The sequence below is a fragment of the Carlito syrichta genome, unplaced genomic scaffold (genome assembly GCF_000164805.1).
Source record: "Carlito syrichta isolate Samal-C Ts95f unplaced genomic scaffold, Tarsius_syrichta-2.0.1 Scaffold288667, whole genome shotgun sequence".
Lineage (NCBI taxonomy): Eukaryota > Metazoa > Chordata > Mammalia > Primates > Tarsiidae > Carlito > Carlito syrichta.
The window spans coordinates 17,188-40,406 of NW_007232763.1; the positions used below are offsets into that span (position 1 = coordinate 17,188).

General features: G+C 37.6%; 1 protein-coding gene across 1 annotated transcript in view; it reads right to left on the minus strand.

Moving 5' to 3' along the window:
- Positions 1 to 6,268: 6,268 nt before the first annotated feature.
- The window catches only part of LOC103255898 (WD repeat-containing protein 7-like), a gene marked incomplete at its 3' end in the record, with an annotated part of 59,444 nt that continues 42,493 nt past the window's right edge, over positions 6,269 to 23,219 (minus strand). Inside the window, exon 2 of the mRNA XM_008053811.1 lies at positions 6,269 to 6,490. Coding sequence (XP_008052002.1) covers positions 6,269 to 6,490 — 222 coding nt within the window. The remainder of the gene's footprint in view (positions 6,491 to 23,219) is intronic.

Here is a 23,219-nt window from a genome sequence, read left to right on the forward strand (position 1 = left end):
CGAACAGCACCAGAGCAATATAAAGCTCTACATACAAGTTCCCGGAGTTAATCTATTCCATAGGCAGCATCTAACTGAAGCTTCTGTTTGGTATCACAGTACTGTGGCTGATCTAACCTGCAACTCTATGTTGTTTTTAAAAATCATAGGCAAATTCTTGCAGTGGTTTTCACCCACTTTTATTTTAATGGTATTCTTTAGAGAACTTAATGAAATCCGAGGACCATTTTCCTAGAACATAAACACAAATGCACATACATGAGGCATTGTGCATGTAATGTCAGGTAGATCCTTAGTCAGTTGAAAAACCCGAGCATGATATTTGTAAAGACCCATGGTGGGGATATGCAAATTTTCTCTAATGTAAGTATTTCACACCATAGAGAAAATCATTTCTGAAGTACAGAGATGTGGATTTAGTAAACACCAACGTACTCCTAAGTAAAAGATTCAATACATGTTCCATATTTACAGGTGACGTGGCACTTGCTATCTGTCCTCTTTTCTTTGAAGCAGCACCTCTGAATCTTATTTCTTTATGACTTTATGGCTGTGTGACATGGTGAAAATGCACTGCTTTGGAGTTGGAGGCTTGACACCTAGCAATATGATCTTAAAAAAAAAAATTAACCTATGCCTTCAACTTATTGTCTGCACAAAACAAGTTCCATTTGATTTCATGAGTCTTCAATGAGTATGTTTGGTAGTACCACCCAAAGCTTCAGTTTCCTTACCTGATAAGTGGGAACAGAAACAGTACTTATTTGATAGGATTAAAAGACTGAACAAGATAATGCATACTTTGTGCACAGCAAAATATTTGGCAAAGAGCAAATATTCAATAATCAGCTATTATTAACGTGCCTCATATTGTGCTAGGTGTTGGACAAAAATATCTGTCTTGCAAGGTAACAGACAATATGTATAGAGGTGGAACTAAGAGTATTAAATAGATGGTAGTCCCGCTAGAAAGGGCACCACATGAGTTAGAAACACACTGGGGGAAAAAGCTGGGAGGCTGCCCATTTCCTCCCCTCCATGGCTGAAGTCCTCATTCCCGCATGTTCTTGGGCGTGTTAGTGGCTGATAGATCATGGCTGAGTACGTCTGTAAGCTCTGTCCTAAGATGAGAAAAGCTGCCATCCAAGGTTACATCCCTGCTGTGGGCTCCCCATTCCCCTAGTCTGATGACTGATTGACATGAGGACATTAAAACTGACCCCAAGCCTCAACTCAGGACAAGTTGGAAGGGTCATCCCAGCTCCAGCGTTCCCCAAGATCGGCCGAGGCTTCCATGCAACTGAAACACAATTCAACTTCTCCCTCTCTAATCCTGCTTCTTTCACTCCCCTAAAGATATTGATCCCAAGAATACCCCTGCGCACAAATCTGTCTCAGAGTCTGCTGCCTGGGGAAATGACTTATGACACTTCCCCAAAGTCAAAAAGCTAATGAGAGAGCAAAATGGAATTTACTACAGATGTGCCAGCATAATTTCCACAATTATAAAATGAGCCAAAGAGAACAAATGAAAGAATGAACCGAAAGACTGAGACGGTAATAATACCCTGAAATATTCTCACCATTCACAATGCCTCATTTTTGAATTAGAACAAAAATGAAGAAGGATCGCTACTGAATTGAATTGGTAAAATAAGAGAGCATCCTTACATGGAGAGGACATGGGAAGGTGATGAAGAGGGTGAATTTCCTGGGATGCTTTGTATTTCACTTCACAAGCAGAGGTTAATTAGAACAAAAGGGGCTTTAAAGTCAGAACAGTTCCTGTCTTTTATTTTATTTTTTGTTTATTGTAGAGATGAGGTCGCACCATGTTGCCCAGGCTGGTCTCGAACCCGCAGGCTCAGGCAAACCTCTCACCTTGGCCTCCCAAAGGGCTGGCATTACAGGTTGAGCCACTGAGCCCCGCCTGCCTTTTATTTTATACAAGAGGATACTGCAACCCAAAGGGATACTTAGTGTCCCCGAGGGCACAAGGCAACAGCGTAGCCTGTTCTAGGCCTCTCAGTCCTTCGGCTTTGTCTTCAACATGTGATCTCAAAACATGTAAAGTGAAATTTCCATAAAAGATTCACCTATGTTCCAACATAAGGACAAAACGTATTAAAAAACGAAGTGCTTTTTACTGAATTTCCGAATTCCACACGAATGCTGCTCTTTCCACCCATCAATGTGGATCATTGGAGTTTGACAACATCATGAGTTTTTCACAAAATGGCTTTCCGTGGAAGGTTAGAACTCACTATCTATACTTCTAACTACATTAGCATTTAAAGTTCATCAAGTATTGTATCTTAATGGCCTTATCTCAAAATGAGAATAATAATTATTATCTCATTCGATAGGATACCATACAGAGTAAATATTTAATGGTAGCAATGCATCTGAATGCCACATAAACAAATATGGCAATACATACAGCAGCTCTGAGTAGGTTAACGTTACAATAGGCTAATATTACACCCGATTGATCAAAAACAACCTAAATAAGACACAGGAACATTTAGACATCTGTTTCCAACTAGGAGAGTAAGATTTAAACTGATAAATTTAAATAAGACATCCCAATTCAAATGAAAAAGGTCTTGAAATCCCTGTGGTAGGCAAGGAATTTAAGACCTTTGAGGAAAAACTAGGGTAATGGGATGAAACTTAAAAGCAAATCCATGATTTCCTTTCAAACATTTTATAATTATTAAAATAAAATAGGGTAAGCACAAGAAAGAAGAAACATCTCAAGGACACTTTACACATTTGAAATTGCTTCTAGCAGGTACTATAGCATTCATTTTAACGCACTATTCCTTGGCTGCTAGAAACACCCCCAAATCTCTGTCTTTTATTTCAATGAAGGAATCATAAATACAACTTGCTAAGAAGCATTACATTTTTCCCTTCTCATATTTAGTCCTTTATCCAAAGTGCTCAAAGGAACAAACTTGTTCTAAACATTTGAATTTTTTCAATGTTTTATTAAATGTTCCTGATCTTGCTCGGGAAGACTGAGGAGACACCATGCAAAAATCCCTCCCTAGAGCAAAGCTCAGCCCAGGGTTTCCCCTCATGCCAGAAATGTGCTTTGGGACTCCTTTACAAGCCGTTCACTCCCTGTATTCTAACAACCCAATACAGCGATACTAAGGCCCTTTGATTCTCCTATCAATTCCCAAGACTTGTTTGAAAATTCTGTTTCTACTCTGCCACAGCTCTTTCAATTCCCTCTTTTCCCTTACCCCTTTCCTCTTTTTCTAGGTGCAGTATTAACAATTTACAAATGAAATTGTAAAAGAAAGACACACAGAAGCAAATTCATGAATGCCAGACTACTGTGTAAAGATAAAATGTGGTTAGAAAAGTGATAACAGTGCTTGTCTAGATAAGTAGGATAATGAGGCATGAAGGAATCTACCCAGCAACCAGTCATTGGCTTGGATGGAACCAATCAGCAATTCATTAATTTGTGATGTTCCTACATTTGTATATGAATACTTATACTGAGCTATGGGAAAATCCCAAAGGAAATGGCATTTATCTTCACTTTCCTTGCAGGAAAATATAAAATACAAAATAATACTCTGGAGAAATTATACAAGACATATTGGAGTGAATCAGTGGTCTTCAAAATTGGTAACCCTCTTCAAATGGAATATTTCAAAAAGGATCTCAAGTCTTTTTAATAAATAGACAGCTAAAAGCACAAATAGCTTTAAGATCTAGGAGGTTGAACAGAATTTATTTCTGAATGTTAAATTTGCCAATGAAGTCCTTCCCTAAAACTGCGAGGGTAGAAATTTTCTCTCTTCAAGGAAAAAACCAAGGACGTAAGATTTCTGATTTCTTAAAGTTTGTTCCTGTATTTTTAAAAAATGGATGATGATGAATACCAAATAGTTAACATAAAGACTCTGCTGAATATATTAAAAAGAACAAGTTTTATTTTTAGACATCAATATTCACAATACTGATAACTGAAAATAATCGAGATTATATCTTTTCCAAATGTTTAGACTTTAAACGTTTTAGCTGTCACAATAGAAATGTTCAAAGAATTAGACATTTCTTGACACTCATTAGAAAGACAGCAAGAAAAAAAACGGAAAGCCACGAGACTAAATCTTATCAAAGCTGCATTAACCTCGAAAACTCTAGTGCCAAGCTTCTAACTAGGGAACGGCTAGACACAGGTAAGGTCATGGCTGTCTCAAGTGACACAAATAGGTGGGCCTAATCAGTGAGCCCTTTGCAGAGACAGTGAGATATAAGGAGGGTTTTGCAAATGAAAAGTAGGGAACCTGGAGACCTGAGAAAAGATGGGCAGGTGACAGTCATGAGGTAGGGGCCAGCAATATGTAGTCCTTCGCAGGAGAGGGAGTGGGCTAAGATGGAGACGGAAAGAGGCATGGGGTTCCAAGCCACAAGAAGCTGGAGCTCAAGTCCAGGATGTACCACTTTTCGGCTACGCCTCTTTGAGAAAATCTTCAGTCGATTTTGAAGATCAAGGGAGAGGACAGACAAGGAAACAAATGTTTTTGAAGTTATACCGTTACAGCACATATTAGTCACCAAGCCCTTTCCGATTGGAGCCACTGAAGAGTTTGCATTATGGTCACAAGCATGAGCTCTGGAGCCACAGACTAGATTGAGACAGAACTGCCATTTTCTCGAGGGAAGGTCTTGGCCAGGCTAACTCAACCTCTTGGCATACCACTAGCTTTAGGGGTAAAATGTAGATAATAGAGGTACTCACTTTATAGTTATTGTGAGGATGAAATGAGTTAATGCTTGTCGAGAACTTAAAAATAGTGCTCAAAACAGTTGCCTTATTATTGTTGGTGGTATTGTTATTACTACTCTCTAGTTCTCAAGGTCAAATAGAGATCAAGAGATTATCACTAATAAGTCTATGCTGAATTAAGAGTCTTAAAAATAAAAAGGTACAGAAGGGGCAGCTAAGTCTGTTGAAGGGTTTTCATCATAAAGCCATGAACACGGCTTCTTGGTTTTACAGCAAAAGTATGTGAAAACGGTCTGGTGTAGTTTCTTGCTATCCTAAGTAACGTAGGTCTTTTTCCCCTGCTTAAAGGCCAAAAACCCAAAAGAATACAGAACATTTTGTTCCACAAAGAATATCTTGTGATGTATTCAGTATAATTATCTCTGGTCCTTAAGATAATAATACTTTTGCAATATGGTAGGAACACTTTGGCCTTACCGAAAGAAGTGTCAACATTTAAGTACCAAGAGACCTTAATACAAAATATTCTTACCCATTATTCACATAGCAAGCATAAAACCAAAGGCAGCAGTAGGACCAAGCCCTTGGAGCTCTAATTGTTGTAGCCTATAATTGTTTAAAAACCATCACTGCAATAATTTAAAATTACAGAAATAATCATTCATCATCATTCATGCTCTTTCCAATAAATACATACATATACACACAAATATAGTGTATGTGTGTGTATATATCTATATCTATATCACACATACACTTGATAGATACACACACACACACACACACACACACACACACACACCTTTTTCGAAAGAAAATCTTAGTGGTCTACCCCATGCCTGACTTACTTTTTAAACCACATTCAGGACAGACTGTATAGTTTTACAGAAATTACTTTAGAACTTAGAAGTTTTATTTTTTTATTCTTGAGTTGGAGTCTCACTCTGTTGCCCAGACTGGAGTACAGTGGCACACTCCTGGCCACCGCAGCCTTGACCTGCTGGGCTCCGGTGATCCTTCCGTCTCAGCCTTCCAAGTACTGGGAACTATAGGCGTGCACCACCACGCCTGGCTAATTGTTGATTTATTGTAGAGACGAGGTCTTGCCAAGTTGCCCGGGCGGGTCTCGAACCCACGGGTTCAGGCAATCCACTCACCTCGGCCTCCCAAAATGCTAGGATTACAGGCTGAGCCACCGAGCCTGGCCAGAACTTAGAAGTTTTAACTTGTAGCTGGCTTTCATAAATTCTGGCTAGAATTCTGACCAAAAATACAAAGCTTAAAATGTGTTATTTTTTAAAAAGCACTTAAAAGACCTATTTTAACTTTTAAAATGAAGCTCAGGTAACAATAATTAAAGGGAAATGTACCAAATAGGCTGTGCTACTCGCCAACTTCATGGAAGCATTCTGGATGAGCTAAAATTCAGGTTGCATTCAGCATTCTGAGATTTGGCTGACAAACTACATGTATTAAGAAGCAACAGATCAGCATTAGAAATTGCAAACTTACAAGTATGTCTGGCCAGTGAGTAGTTGGATCCACCGCTAGTCAAGCCAAATCCCTCAGGAATTTGACTAGAGCTTCGAGGTCTGGTCAATAGTTTAGGAGGTTCAATTTCGGCACCAAATTCAGCTCCGATCACTCCAAGTAAAACAATAGCAGTAGCTTGCTTCCGTCTTTCCTCATAAGACGTGGAAATTTTTTTCATCTGCGGAACACTTGATAAGCAACCTGAAAACCAAACATAGGAATCTCAATTTAAAATGTATCAATGTAAGGAAGACGAATGATTAGAAAAACATTCAAGACTGTGCATTCAGGAAAGAACGGTATTTTCAACACATGACAAAAGGGCAACAGGCTATTCAGACGCAAAAGAAAAATTTAAACCCCAACATCTAACCATATCAAAAAAAATCAACTCAAAATTGATCCCAGGCCAGGCTCAGTGGCTGAGCCTGTTATCCCAGCACTTTGGGAGGCCAGGGCGAGTGGACTGCCTGAGCTCATGGGTTCGAGACCAGCCCGGGCAACTTGGCAAGACCTCGTCTCCACGATAAATCAAAAATTAGCTGGGCGTGGTAGCACGCACCTGTAGTTCCAGCTACCTGGAAGGTGGAGGCGGAAGGATCGCCAGAGCCCAGCAGGTTGATGCTGGGGTGGCCATGAGTGTGCCACTGCCCTCCAGCCTGGGTGACAGAGTGAGATGCCAACTCAAAAAAAAAAAAAAAAAAATTGATCACAGTCCTAAATATAAAAGCTAAAACTAAAGAACTCACAGAAAACAATGCGAGTGTGTATCTTTGCAACTTTGAGTCACATCATGAATTCTTAGATATGATACCAAAACATAATTAATTTTGTAAACAAATTTAAATAGTACTTCACCAATATTAAAAAATGGTTTTGCTTGAAAAGAAAGACCCAAGAAAGTAAAAATACAATCCAAAGACTCAGAGAAACTATTGTCAAATTACATATCTACTAGGGACTACTTCTAGAATATATATAAAACTCTTATAACTCAATAATAAGAAAAACTTGAATAGATATTTCCCCTCAGATATATGAATGGCAAATAAAAACATAAAAGATGCTAAACATCATTAGTCATTAGGAAAAAGCGAATTAAAACTACAATAAGGTACTTCTACATCCATTAGAATCACTCTGCAATTAAAAAAAAAGGCTATAACAAGTGTTGTCAAGGATGCACAAAAATTAAAACCCTCATGCACTGCAGATGCTAATGACTAAAATAGTTTGGCAGTTCCTCAAAAAGTTAAACACAGAGTTGTCACATGGACTAGCGATTCCATTCCTAGGTATCTACCCAAGAGAAATTAAGCAAATATACACACAAAGACTTGTACATAAATATTCACAGCAACATTATTCAAATTAGCCTTGGAAACCACTTGAATGCCATTAACTGATGAAGAGATAAACAAAATGTGGCATATCCATTCAACGGATTATTCAATAGCAATAAAAAGGAACGAAGTACTGACACATGCCACAACATAGATAACCATGCAAACATGGTCCTAAGCCAGTCACAAAGGACCACATACTGTATGATTCCATTTATGTGAAATATTCAGAACAGGCAAATTCATAATGTCATAAAGTAGATTAGTGGTTGGCAGGCATGGAGGTGAAATGGATCACGCTGACTAATGAGTACTAGTTTTGGGGGGAATGAAAATGTTCTAAAATTCAGTGGAGATGATATCTGCACAACTCCAAATATACTAAGAATAATTGAATTCTACATTTTAGAAGGATTAGATGTTATAGAACATAGATCATATCTCCATAAATCTGTTTCATAAAAAGATTGCTCATTAATTGTTTTAGCTTGCCCATTAATTTAGCTTTAATTTTTTTACTTTAAAGATGTGTGGTAAAATTCAGGATTAGGTAAACAAGTGGTCATCGTACAGGTAACGTTTGGGCTTCCCGTTGGTCCCCACTTTGCCTGGTTTGAGATCAGTACCCTATTAATGTTATGTGCCCGCCTCCCCCCGCCCCCCCAGCTGTTTCCGGCTACTACCAATCTCTTTCTTATAGTATTATGGTAAATGTTCAGGGTCCACTTTTGACTGTGAACATGTGGCATTCTGCTCATTTCTGTGATAGATCACTGAGTATGATAGACTCTAAATCCAACCAAGTTGCTGCGAAGTCCATATGTTTGTCCTTCTTTTTGTAGTTTGCCCATCAATTTAACAAATATTTACTAAGCATCTACTTTGGGCCAGGAAATTATGAACATGAAAATAAATAGCACAGGTTCTCAAGAATCTCATGAGTGCCTGAAAAAAAGGTGGGCATGCTAGATTTAAGATTCAAAGAATAAGGAGGAGTTTTCCAGGGCAATAAGAGGACGAGAAAGGTGATTATTCCATCCAGATGGACCAGAAGACACAAAAGCAACCAGATGAAGAAATATTTGTAACCTGAGCAAAGCTCAGCATAGTTTCATATTCAGGAGAAAAATCAGTGTGACATCTAAAAAATAATGAAAAACAATTTTAAATCTTTATTAGAGTATCAATAAGTAGGGAATAATAAGGATTTAACATTCCCAACACATAACATTCTTCTTAAAATTTCCATTCTCAGCTAGGCTCAGTGGCTCAGCCTGTAATCCCGCGCTTTGGGAGGCCGAGGTGAGTGAATTGCCTGAGCCCGCGGGTTCGAGACCCGCCTGGGCATTTGGCGAGACCTCATCTCTACAATAAATCAAAAACTAGCCGGGCGTGGTAACGCGCGCCTGTAATTCCGGCTACTGGGAAGGCTGAGGCGGAAGGATCGCCGGAGCCCAGCAGGTCGAGGCTGCGGTGGCCGGGAACAGCCACTGCACTCCAGCCTGGGCGACAGAGTGAGACTCCGACTCAAAAAAAAAAAAACAATTTCCATTCTCAATCTTTCTCTTACTACGGTAACTACACCTAAATCATTCTCCCAAAATTCTCCTGACTTGGCCCTTTGCTGAGTCCTATCCTCTTTTTAGTTCTAGTCCATTCTAAAAGTAGTCTACCCTTTATTTTTTGCTTGATGTTTACTATGCAATATTATAAGCATTCATAGAATTATCCAGAAGTATATAAAGAATATCCTGACATACACAGGCACAACTAATCAACTTTACAAAATCTTGCTGTTTTTCCATAGGAGCTTCAGATTTGTAAAAAAGTAATTAACTGATGTAGATAAAACTAATAATGTAGACAAGGAAATGTGTCTTGGCCTCACTGTCCTAGAGATCGCCACATTTCCAACATTATCAAATTTATCTATTATATAATCATGTCAATGTTACCTGAAGTATTATATTAATGTACATTTTGGCCTTGAACTATGCTTGCATATCCAGGGGAAACCCTGGATGAATGAACAGATGTTAACAGATAGGTAGACAGACAGATAAACAGACAGACGCTGAACTAAATTTGCTAATAGGGTTTTCTACAACTATGCCCACAAGTGAGATTGGTCTATGATTTTCTTTTTCTACATTATACTTGTTGATTTAATATCAACCTAAGACAAGTGTCACAATATCCCTGTGCCCCAAACTCCCATTCTTTGAAGACAGTTTGAAGAAGATTCTTGACGTTTGAGGAAAATTCTCCTCTAAAACTATCAGTCTTCACCTCGGGACAGTCCTCACCTAGGGTCAGCAGGTGAGGGATGGTGGCAGAAGCAGCCGGATGGATGAAGGAACATTTATTACAAATTCATTTTTTTAATAGTTCCTTATTTTGACTTTCTCCTTCTTGACTCATTTCTGGCAGCTTACAGTTTTAAAAGAATGATCTATTTCATCTAACTTTTCAAATTTCTTGGTATGAAGTTATTTACACTATTCTCTATGATGGAAAAAATCTCAATGGTATCAGCTGCTATGTATCTTTTTTTTTTCTTTTTTTGAGTTGGAGTCTCACTCTGTCGCCCAGACTGGAGTGCAGTGGCTGCTCCCGGCCACTGCAGGCTCGACCCGCTCGGCTCCGGCGACCCTTCCGCCTCAGCCTTCTAAGTAGCTGGAACCACAGGCACGCGCTACCACGCCCGGTTGATTTTTTGATTTATTGTGGAGATGAGGTTTCGCCAAGTTGCCCAGGCGGGTCACGAACCCGCGGGCTCAGGCAATCCACTCACCTCGGCCTCCCAAGGCCCGGGATTACAGGCTGAGCCACCGAGCCCGGCTTGCTATGTATCTCTTAAACATTGTGTATCTGTGCCTTCTTCAATATTATTTTTTGTGCCTTTCTTAAAGTTCTGCTTAAAATATATATTTTATCAGATTATTATTTTTAAATACTTTGATTTTGATCTTATTGCGTTGCTTTCTATTTCGGTAATTTCTGCTCTTATTTTCATTATTTCTCCTTCTACTTTCTTTTGGTTTTCACTTTCTTTTCTCTTTGTTTTGTTTCTCAGTTCTTAGGTCAAACAGAACTCAATATATGTTCACTATTTCCTATTATGATTAACATTACCAGTCACATACTTAATATGCATTTTCCTCTTCTCCTTCACTAACACATCTCCCCATTTTTTTCCAAGTAGCAATGTACTTAGATCCTTGCAACGTCCTTTCAGACACCAAGAAAGTCATAGCCTAGCTTCTGGAATTCAATTTTATTCATGACATATTTTACATCCCCCTCAGCTCATAGGAGCAAAAAGGCTGCTTCTGGAAAGCAGCTACTTGTTTCAGCCCAGATCACTACATTTCTATTTCATTACTGGCTCACAGAGATATCTTTCATAAGCCCAGTTATGTCTCTTTAGTTTTCTATTTATACATTAATCATCATAGCTATATATTTGGCACAGAGGGATTAAAAAAGTAAACTCCTGGAGCTATCTTGATTGGAGGTCAGCCTTCTGCTCTTTCTGATCACTGGCAGTCCTTTGCTCTATATGCTGATTAGATCAATACAAAAAGGGCATTCGGAGAAATTAGCAGTAATACCTTCTGAATACTTTTTAGTATTTTGTTTTATTTTGTCTGTTTGGTTTTTCGCTTTGTCATTCTCTATCGCCGGAGGGGTAAGGCAAACTAGAGGTTCCAAAGCATGAAAGGCCTTGCATGGCAAGCCGAAGGCTTTTCATCTTTGGTTAATGGGAAGCCGTTGAACAATTTTGTATAAGGTGATGACATTAGACTCATTCATTAGAAAGATCATGACAGTGGCAGTAAGGGGGATGGATTGTGAGGTGAACAAGACTGGTGTCAAGGAGAGCCAAAAGGAGCCTCACACTATGATCGTGTGGAAAACAGTCAGTATCAGTGGTGGCAGCAGTTTGCTCATTCCATCAGTTACTCAGTTATTCAAAATAAGTACAGCTGATATCATGCTACATGAAAATTAATAGAGTTGATAAAAGCCAAGTCCTGCCCTCACTGAACTTAAGGGAAATGGGTAGATTATGCAATCCATGAGAACTATACAGACAGAGAGAACAGGACGCTTATGAACCTAAGCATGACAGAACTTGCTGATTTCGATTTCAAGGATAGGTAAGTTGGCTGGAACTCTGAAACCCAAGAGGAGAATTGTGGACGATGAGGCAGGAGAGGCAGGTAGGGACCAGATCATATATGGCTCTAAAGGGCATACGTTTCAACGTTTATCCCATAAACAAAGAGCAGGTACTCAAGACACTTTTTTTTTGAGTTGGAGTCTCACTCTGTCGCCACCGCAGCCTCGACCTGCTGGGCTCCGGTGATCCTTCCACCTCAGCCTTCCCAGTAGCCGGAATTACAGGCATGCGCTACCACGCCCGGCTGATCTTTTTTTAAATTTATTCTAGAGATGAGGTCTCACTGCCCAGGCGGGTCTCGAACCCGCGGGCTCAGGCAATCCACTCACCTCAGCCTCCCAAAGGCACGGGATTACAGGCTGAGCCACCGAGACCGGCTTCAAGACACTTTTAAACTACAGAGTGGCTTGATTAGATTTAAGGTTTTAGAAAACCAGTCTGGACATGGTATGAAGAATGCTAGAAGTGGGACAATCAATTAGGAGGCTATTAGAGAAATCAAGGTGAGCAATTAAGGTTGATTTGGCTTTGTGATGTTAAGCGGGAAATGCAGAGTCTTCAAGTGGAGAGCTTCAAGCTAGATGACGAGGTCTGAGTAGTTGATGGCAACACAGCAGAGATATTCGAGAAGTCATACCCTGGGTTCTTTTAAAAAAATCATCATTAAAATGAAACATAAAAACCAGCAAGAGAAATAGGGTTGGCCTTTCCAGAAGCAGAATTTCAAAAAATTCCAGATCACATTACTTTTTAGTAGACATTTTAAATTGCATTGTTTAGCTGTGCTGAAAGGCACAGTAAATCTTGGATGTGGCCAAGAAGACCCAGTCAAATCTAAAAAATGGAAATGGTAAGATATTATAAGGAATCCAATAACTGAAAACAAAAATTGACTGAAAAAATGGCATTAACATACTTGAGGAAAAAAGGAGTTGGTTAAAATGGTAACATAAAAGAGTTGTCACTGCTTACTTGGATTCCAAAAAAGTCTGGTGTAATTGTGAGTACAATAAAGATTTGTTGTTGTTGCTATTATGGTTTCTTAGCTTCTGCATATCACACTTTACTGGTTTATTTTTAAGTTAGTTCTGGGTCAAGCACAGTGGCTCACACCTGCAATCCCAGCACTTTGAGAGGACTAAGTGGGAGGAATGCTTGAGCCCAGGAGTTTGACACCAGCCTGGGTGACATAATGAGACCCATCTCTACAAAAAAATCAAAATATTCGCTGGGTATGTTGGTGCGTGCCTGTAGTCTCAGCTACTCAGGAGGCTGAGGCAGAAGGATCACCTGAGCACAGGTGGTCAAGGGTGCCGTGAGCCATGATCATGCTACTACAGTCCAGGGTGACAAGTGAGACCCCAACTCTAAAATAAAATAAAGTCAGTTCTGGAAATTTGCTATTAGTTTTTAAGTAGTGTATAGAAAGACAAGATCTAAAATAAGTCCTCAGAGAGCAGATGCATCTTTAAAAATATTCTTTCATGCAAAATTTTAGTTATGACCCATTTTCCTAATTTGTTTAATTTTGCATAGTATATTTTAAATCACCGGCAGGCTGCTTTGTGATACTCACCCAATGTTACAAGATTATTTTGTCATGATAACTCATATTTCATAAATGACACTCATCTAAAAAAGCCCTAGATTTAAATGTTTAAAAATATTTACATAATATTGAGAAATAAGTTCTAATATGATACCATAGTACGCATCTCTCCCTCTTTTCGGAGCTTTTCTCGTTTCTTAACGACAGAAATGTTAGTAAAAAAGTATTAACAGGTGCTTGCTGTTAACAGAATCAAAGTATGACACTGATCTGTGAGAGCTAAAGTAACTAAGGGGGAATCAAACTCCTAAAAGCATAACTATACCAAGAAGCAAAAAAATCGCATCATTGCCTCTGTGTTTAAAAAGGCGCTGATTCTAGACAAAGTGATATTTAACAGTTTGATCATCTGTATCTCAGGACCAGCATCTAAAACCAAGTTTAGATAAAGAACAGGCAAGGAGAAAGCTCTGGGCAACCGCATGGAGATTCAGGCACTGTTTTACTCTTTACATAGTATTCTTGAAACAGGAAGCAGGCCCAGCTCCCCTCCCCCACGTCTCAGCAAGAGCATGCTCCATAACAATAGTTCAAAGGAAAGCTCCATTCTGCAGTTGCACTGATTGTTCTGTCAGCTGACCTCTGCAGAAGGGAATTGCTAACCGCTGCCTCGCTCCTTGGCTGACAAATGAATGATCGCAGCTCCATCTATTTTCACTATGGCTGCCTCTAGCCCAGGTGCTCAGACAGAGAGCCCGGTGTGACATCTTAGATCAAGATGAATTGGCACAAACTCCTGATCCAAGATTGTTTTATACCATTTAATTTAGTTTCTTCCCCTGCTTGGATGAGCACAGCTCTGGTTATGGATTTCTATTCTAATGTACTCAAGCAGGCCCTGAAAGAAGCCAATGAAGCAGCTGCCGGAGCAGGGGACTGCAGGGATACTGATCAATAGGCAAGGCATTGACCCCAGCCGTCGAGCCTCTGCTTGGAGGGGGAGGGGGCCCAGAAGCACACATGGGCTGCTTCCAGTCGGAAATTGAACAACAGGGGCATCGGAGAGCTCCGCCTCCACCCCTTTCCCCCACCTTCGCTACGTTCCTTTTGTTTAATTGCCTCAATTTCGTCCTAACTCCCACTCCTCAGTAAAAAATGAAGACTTTAGGGAAGTTTTAATAATGCACTTTCAAACAGCCATTTGTAAATTTTATCCCTGAGCTAATAGAAAGAATCGTAACAGGTGCCCTCGCTAAGTGACCAAAATATGAAATCTTAATTAGCTGTCAAGTACATCACTTGGTGTAATTTAAAGTTTGGCCTGTGTATCGACTCCTAAAAACACTGTCCAACTGACTATTAACACTACTGATGCTGAAATCTTCCAGTATGTAATTTTTATCAGTACTTAGATCTGAAAAGATGATAGTTCTTTGTTAAACAAGGTTAAAGAAAAAAAGAACGCGGGGTCCCTAAAAAAGACAATGATTGATTAGGATCATATAAGGTACAGAGGTCCATCCTTACTACTATTCTAAAAATAACACAGCAATTTCTCGTTCTTTCGTTTTTCTAGTTTGAAAACATCTTTAAAGTTATTGGTTTTGCCTGTATTTTCTGTTAAATAACAGAAGCATGTAATTAGCCACAATGTTTCCCTACCAATAAACTGACAATGAAATCGAAGATTTGAGATATTAAAAGTAAAACAATTCTGTAAAAGTAAACCTTTCTACAGTTTCATTTGTCTCATGAAAATTTGGTATTTTTTCACAGAGACATGCCTCCATTTAATCATGCTAAAGGGTGACATGGAGATCCATTTTCTTGACAGGACGGTTGATCACCCTATCACAGTAGGAAAATTAATACCTTCAACTAGCCCTGTGTAGAAAATAGAAGCTACATGCAGTGGGAAAGGACATAAACGCTCTACATTTTACGCTGCAAAAAGAACACATGCTTGGTGTGAAAATGATGTTTCCTCATTACTGGGTTACTTTGAACAAAATTTGGGCCTTTGATTTTATTAAAACAACCATTTACTTCATACAGTGTTTCTCAAAAGTACATAATTGCCTTTAGATTTAGCATAATTGACTCTGATTTACACAAACAGGAGTAAACACTTTACTTACAGCTTAACTAGAACACAGGTAAAATATTTGAGAAGTTTAAGCTATTTAAAGGGCTATGAGATATTGATTACTTCATTTAAAAAGCAGTCAGAGAGTGCAACCAAGAGGTCAAGATAAATTTAACAGTTTGAAGCACTTTACTAAATAACTCGAAAGATCATGTTAATTGGCTTTGTGCAGTTCTAGGGTAAAATTAATTTTATCCTAGCTTACAATAAAAGGATTAAAAGACATATTAAGTTCTTCAGTTTTAACTGGAATAGGAATCAATGGATTTGAATTAAGGCTAAAGGCAGTTTTATGAGAGATACTTTATATGTGCTATTAGTCGTATATTGATGGAGCGCTATGATTGTATTAGGTATTAAAAACCTTAGATTAGCAGATACCACCAATTTACTACTCTGACAATACACTTTAAGAACTGTGTGGTTTGACCTGGAAAAACTACTTGCAAAAATTTGATTTTGTTTAGAATTGGATATCAGAATGCTTTTTATCGCTGACTTATATGTGCTATAAGTAAATTTGGAGTAAAAATTAATGAAATAACGTGGGTGAATTCAACCAGAATTCCTTTCAAGACTAGAACTAACATAAACCATATCATAAACATATCATTAAAATTTTTTTTACCCAACACATTATATTAAAATGTGTTCGCATAACAATTTTGTGCTATAGTGTGCAAATGTCATTTACGATGATATTAATATTTCCTAAATTTGATATAAATGTCAATATACCCTAAAATATCACTTTGGAGATTCAGAAATGTCTGTTTTTGTTAAATAAAAATAAAACATTAATATTTAATAACATGTTTGAGAATCACATATGTATAGAAAGATAAATTATTTTTAATATGTGCTCTCAGGCAAAGTAAAAAATACAATCTATTTTTAATAAGACGCGTTTAAAATTAACAAATAGCCATGATTTTGCAAGACTTGACATAAGTGATCAGAAAAACAGTGAGTGAGTTCCAAAATTCCACAGTACAAAACTAAAAGGCAGTAAGTATGTAGACACTTTAAAATACTTTGAGTTAAGCTAGAAAATACTTTCTATGATGATTCTTTACAGACTAGTTTATTTGCAATAAAGTATATTTGCTAATATTGGGTTTTGATTAATTAGTAAAGAGTAAACTTAGCAAGGTGAATTTTGTTAATATTGGAAATCTTGAAGACAAGAGAATTCTTAGAATTAAGACACATTATTTACTATGTACCAAGCCTGCACACACAGAATAAACAAACTTCAAAGCGCTACAAATGGCAGTCAATAAGCTACAAAAGATTTCTTTTTATTTTTCAGACCAGCAAAATATTCTAAAATTTTCATTTTTATCTATTTCCCTTTTCTCAGGCCCAAAGATATTTTAAATGTGATGTGGCATACTTACTATGAAAAACATGCATAAAATTGTATGCTATACTAAGAAAGATTAGTCGAAAACAATATGGGACAGTGAAATTTGTCCAATCAAAATATTTTTTTGAACTAGATCCTCAAAAGCAAGTTGTCTTTTAGATACAGTTTAATCAAAATGACCTAAACTTCCTCTTGACTGACTACTATCTAAATAGATATACCTGGTTGCCTAATGGAATAGTAACAATTTATTTTTAAGATATGTCTTTTTAATAATCATTATATGCTGCTAATCAAATATATTAACTCTATAGATACATATATATAACTATATACATAATTATACACATATATAACATTATTATTGAAGGTACCAAGATGTTATATCTAATAAGGTAGAACTATATTTTTGAGATTTTAAAATATATTGCCCATGTTTTAGAATCATAATGAGAAAAATGCTATCTCTTAGTGGAGTTTTCACAGGGTAAATATACCGTTTCCATATATGTATGTACGGCTCAAACATTTTCCATACCTTTTTGCTTAAGACTGATAAAGCAGAATGCCATAAAAATGTCAAATTTTACCAGATATGTAACAATAGTCTTTCAAATAAGCTTAATGATGGGGGGGGTCTTAAAAGCATGAGGGGAGATCCAAAAAACCCTTGGAATTTATTTATTAAAAATCTGTGTATTTATTCTTACGTGTTAAACTTCAGTCTCCTTCAAAGTACTCCTTGTTTGAGGCAATACACCTATCAAGACTTCACTGCTCAAAATGAGTTTTCCAACTCATCAATTGTAATGCTTTTTAATGCTTCTGCCATTTTTGGTTTCACCTCTTCCACATCAGCAAAACGTTTCCCTTTGAGGACTTTTTCATTTGGGGAAACAAACGAACAAAAAAACGTCGCTTGGGGCAAGACTGGGCGAATAGGGAGGGTGGGGCACAAGGGTCCTGTCATTTTGGGTTAAAACTGCCGAACACTCAGCACAGTGTGGTCAGACGCACGTGTGAATCACCATCACGAAACGGGCAAACACTTGGAAAGAATCTCCAAAAGAAATTTCACTGAAGCCAAATGCAGTTTCTCACAACAACGCTAGCTGGTACCTGGATGGAGACGGATTCCTAGAACACTCCGATAAAAGGGGCCTGCGCTCCAAAAGATAACTCCAGGGTCTTTGGGGGGGGGATGGACGTCTCCCTTCATAAGCAAACGTTTTCTAAGTATTAATTCATTTTTAAAACAATTCAGTTTTATTCATTTATTTTTGAGTCAGGTTTCAACTCTGTTGCCAGGCTAAAGTGAAACAGTGCAATCACAGCTCACTGCAGCTCCCAACTCCTAGACTCAGACAATCCTCCTGCCTAAGCCTCCCAAGTAGCAGGGACTACAGGCACGTGCCACCATTTCTGGCTAATTTTTAACATTTTTTTGTAGAGAAGTCTTACTATGTCACTCCTTGGGTTCAAGCAATCTTTCTGCCTCAGCCTCCCAGGTGTGAGTCACCACATCCCACCAATTTGGCTTTTAAAAGAGTTTAGGGTGTTAGAGCATTTCAATAACTAAATTTCAATTACCCAACGTATCTCAAGTCTTTGAAGTCAAATACTCCAAAGACAAATTTGTTAAATGGAATACGAAAAGGCATAGATTGGTGACAATCCAGTTTGTGAAAAAGGACTCAGAGACCTTGCTGTCCTGGTGGCGAATTCAGATTTTTTTTTTTTTTTGAGTCAGAGTCTCACTCCACAGCCCAGGCTGGAGCACAGTGGCACACTCACGGCCACCTCAGCATCCACCTGCTGGGCTACGGCGATCCTTTCACCTCAGCCTTCCAAGTAGCCAGAACTACAGGTGCATGCTACCATGCCCGGCTAATTTTTTATTTATTGTAGAGATGGGTTCTCACCAAGTTGCCCAGGCTGACGTCGAACCCGCCAGCTCAGGCCATCCACTTGCCTCAGCCTCCCAAAGTGCTGGGATGACAGCCAGATCTACCGTGCCCGGTCCAAATTCAGATTTCATAAAATCCTGTGGAGTCATCTGGATCTATGCCATTGCAATTATATGCAGTTAAGTTCCTTTTTTAAAACCAAATGATTTTATATGAATATTACATATTAGTTTAATTTTGTTAGCATAAGTTAGAGCTCTGTAATTTTTATAAAACATGGCAAATACAATTTAATGATACAATTAAATCATAGATGGTTACATGGCCAACATAATAAATTTCAACCTGTGTGCTTCAAGTAAATAAAGCATGCAAGTTTTCGGCACCTTCCTCTGTACCTCCTAACAAAAAAGATGAACTGATGTTCAAAACTACTGTCATGGAGCACTCAACATTTATTCTCAAACTCTCACATTATCACCGGAGCCAGCGTCTGTGCAGAATGTGAGCCGCACAGGGGCTTCCCCCACTGCATCAAACACGAATCTGAGTCGCCTTGTGACACGCCTGCCAGTGTGTTCCTCACATCTACCGATGGAAAGTATGCACTGTGCTCCCCATACCTAAGGGGCGTCAATGTTGCTGCCACTGCACTGCTTCTGAAGTCAACAAACATGCCAGTAATTTGTATGTATGCACGATAGCCCCCTGCTGGAACACAACGGCTTCTGCAAATGTATCCTTTCTGCTGTGGCTGATGAAGCCATTCTGAAATAATATCCCTTGTGCATGTGTGTACTTTGCGTGTATGCATTTCACAAAACACACTTCCCACTAAATCAGATAAACGCAAAATACATGGCCACTCTGAAATGATTTTCTTTTCCAAGAAGAAATTGAATATTATCACTATTCTGGAGGTGTGCCTATTATCTTGACAATTACAAACTGTAAGGTCTGAAAGCAGTAAGCCATTTACATGTTTTTCAGGCAAGGCTTGTAACAATTTCTTATTCTTCACAAAGATACTGTTTTTTACCTGTCTGCCCACATTCTGCGTTTTTGTATTTTTCCTTCATTCTCCACCTGAAGATCAGAAAGTCCACTGTTTGCTTCTCTTTTACTTTTAGTACAAACATTTTCAGTTTGGGAGAAAATTGAGATTTGAATAGTCCCAAATATTGAAGACATCCATATAATCAGGAGTCTTGTAGGTTATCTCTGAAAATGTTCAATTCTTGGTTCAATTTACATTTCAAAGTGTATCTAAGACACATGCTAGATTTTAAAAACTGCAAACTGCAACACTGAAAAGACCATTATTCGCTTTTTTATGAGAACAGGAAGGTTTCAGAAAGTGTTTAGTAGTGCCTTATAAAATTATACAAATCTGAAAACATAGCAAATCAGTATCGTAGATGACAATTTCTCATATAGCTATTGTTTAGAAAAAGACAACTTCCACAATGAGATTTACTTAAAAAAAATACTGGAGTAAACAAGGTGAGTTTCTGGAAAGATCAAATAGAACACATGAGACTTAACATTTGGTGGAATGACAGAATACATTCCATGAAGGTTTTTAACCTGTGCATCACAACACAGGGAGAAATAAAGTGCTAAACCCGAGGTCATGTTTATTCATAAAATGACAAATCATTTACTGGATTCCTCTGAAAAATAGTTTCACCGAGGCAGTTATCAATTCAACGATATAAAGCTGAGATCAGAAGGGATAACTGCCTTGCTCTATCTCCGAGGAGTTAATAAGGACTTCTGTTCATTCATAAGGAGGACTTGTAGCACTCTTTTTTCTGAATTACTGTACATTGGGTCACAAGAAATGAAACAATAGCCTGTAACTAAAAGTTGCCGTTTTTAAAAGGTCTGTTCGGAGTAAATTATAACTTCTAAGGGATTTCCAGCTTTCACTTTTGTAAGCACATTACTTTATAATGCTATCTGTGGTTTTGAAAAATAATCACCTTATTTTATGTTATTTTTTCTTCTGCTTTCTTCCCTGTAAGTGAGGTACTAAGCAGAAATAATGGAGCATAGTTAGAGGCAACATAATATCTTGAAAATTAATGGCCACCCCTTTGTGGTAATAGAAGATCAGGGAAAAATTGTGGTCATTAAGTCCAAAGCAAAGTTTTATAGTAAAGACTTTAACTACCCAGTCCACAAGTAGCAGAGATGCATGAGCCACAAATAGCAGAGATACATGAGATTTTATCTTTTTATTTTATTTAAGCAGTCTGTGAGTTATTTAAACCTTGTTAAAGATTAATACATTGAACAATTCCTAAGAAGTAAACAACAAAAAAAAGAAAGGACATAAAAAAAATTTAAAGGACAAATAAAGTAAAGGAAAGTAAGTAAATGAAGAAATTTAAAGGAGAAATAAAAAGGTTAAAACAACATTGAATTTTAATTTACCAGTCACATTAATAAATGGTCAAGAAAGCAAACTTTCGAAAAAGAAAAAGGCAAATAAACAAAAGTAAACTAAACATGTATGCTAAAAGTTTAAAAGTCACTGACAAAGTAAACCATAGCCTCATACTGTTAAGTGTATACTCATTATTAACCTACAATCTAAAATGAAATAGTCTGACAGCCAAAGGAATATGCATGTTGGTAAGTGGCTTATGCCTATTTTTCCAATGATTTCTAGGTAGCTTCAGAGAGCCAGAAGAAATAAAAAGCCTGAATTGCTCTTAGACAGCTACATAGAATTTTCATTTCTGATCTTGCCAATGTATGGGTTGTCAACATTTTTAAGCTACATGTAGAGAACTAAATTATGTACCCATAAAACTATTACAGATGATTTTTAAATTATATGTCCTCATTTCATGATGGAGATAAATATCAAATTAACTCTAGTTGTTATCTGGCAATTTTTTCACAGAACTTTCATCTGCATATATGATTTATTTTATTAAATATCTTTTCAAATAAACATAGACAAATATTAAAATTTACTAATATTCTATTCTCTTTCATGTAACTATTTTATAGAATTTCCCATTAATCACTTAATTCCATTTAGAATTTGGATTTGAATATCTTGTACCTATCAACCTAAAACAGCTTTTGGAACCTGGATTTTTACACAGTTCTAATGCTTAACTTAGCACATATGCCTAGAGCTATTGTATATCTAACTCATTGATTTGTTACAACTATGGATTTGGAAAAGTTCACATTTCTGAAATAAACACTATGATAAAAGTTTAATGTTTTAACCTTTACACGTATGTAGTCAGATACTCCGGTTTGTAGGATGTCATGCTATTTTAAAAGATAAATTTTGAAACAATCTGTTTCTGCCACATGATAAAATATAATCATTTCCTCCAAATTCCCACATCATTAGATTACTGAGGAGTTGTAAAGAGATACCTTTCAAATCTTCTCTTAATTCATCTTTTTTAAAGACTGATAGATACTTTCATATATAAAATACATATGTATTAATGTTCCATATATAGATACTTCCATACAAAATACATATGTATTAATGTTCGATAAACATTCATACCCTGGGTGGCTCTTATTGTTCTGAAATGCTCTGAGATTTTATTTTATTTTATAATGGATACATATCAGGTGTACATATTTTCAGAGTGTATGTAACAGCTTAATATATTCATATAATCTATAAAGATAAAATATCCGTTACCTTAGTACTTGTCTTTTCTTTATGCTAGAAACCTTCAAATTATTCTCTTCTAACTATTTTGAAATATGCAATAGGCTCTGAGACTTTTTGGCAAGGAACATATAAGGAGCATAAAATCAAGAGAAGATAAACTTTACTGAGAACGTCTACCAACACCACTGCCACAAGACCACCAGTGTCAGTATCACAAACTGCCATATAAGGGTTCAACACAGACAAAGCAAGAAGTTCACATGTACTTAACAATTGATCTCAAATATAATTTGTCTTATTAGCAAAAGAAAAAAAATGAATAATGTCTCTAATACTTTATTCAATGTTTTTTATTTTTACAAAATACTCAAATAATAAGAAACAGTGTTTACATATGGAAAAAATAATCTCTGAATACATATTTTTTTTTTTTGAGTTGGAGTCTCACTCTGTTGCCCAGACTGGAGTGCAGTGGCTGCTCCTGGCCACCGCAACCTCGACCTGCTAGGCTCCAGCGATCCTTCCGCCTCAGCCTTCCAAGTAGCTGGAACTACAGGTGCACGCTACGACGGCCGGCCAATTAGTTTTTGATTTATTGTAGAGACGAGGTCTCGCCAAGTTGCCCAGGCGGGTCTCGAACCCACGGGCTCGGGCAATCCACTCACCTCAGCCTCCCAAGGCGCGGGATTACAGGCTGAGCCACCGAGCCCGGCTTGAATACATATTGAAGATAAAAACTTCCCCATTTAAAAAAATCCCAACAGAAAAA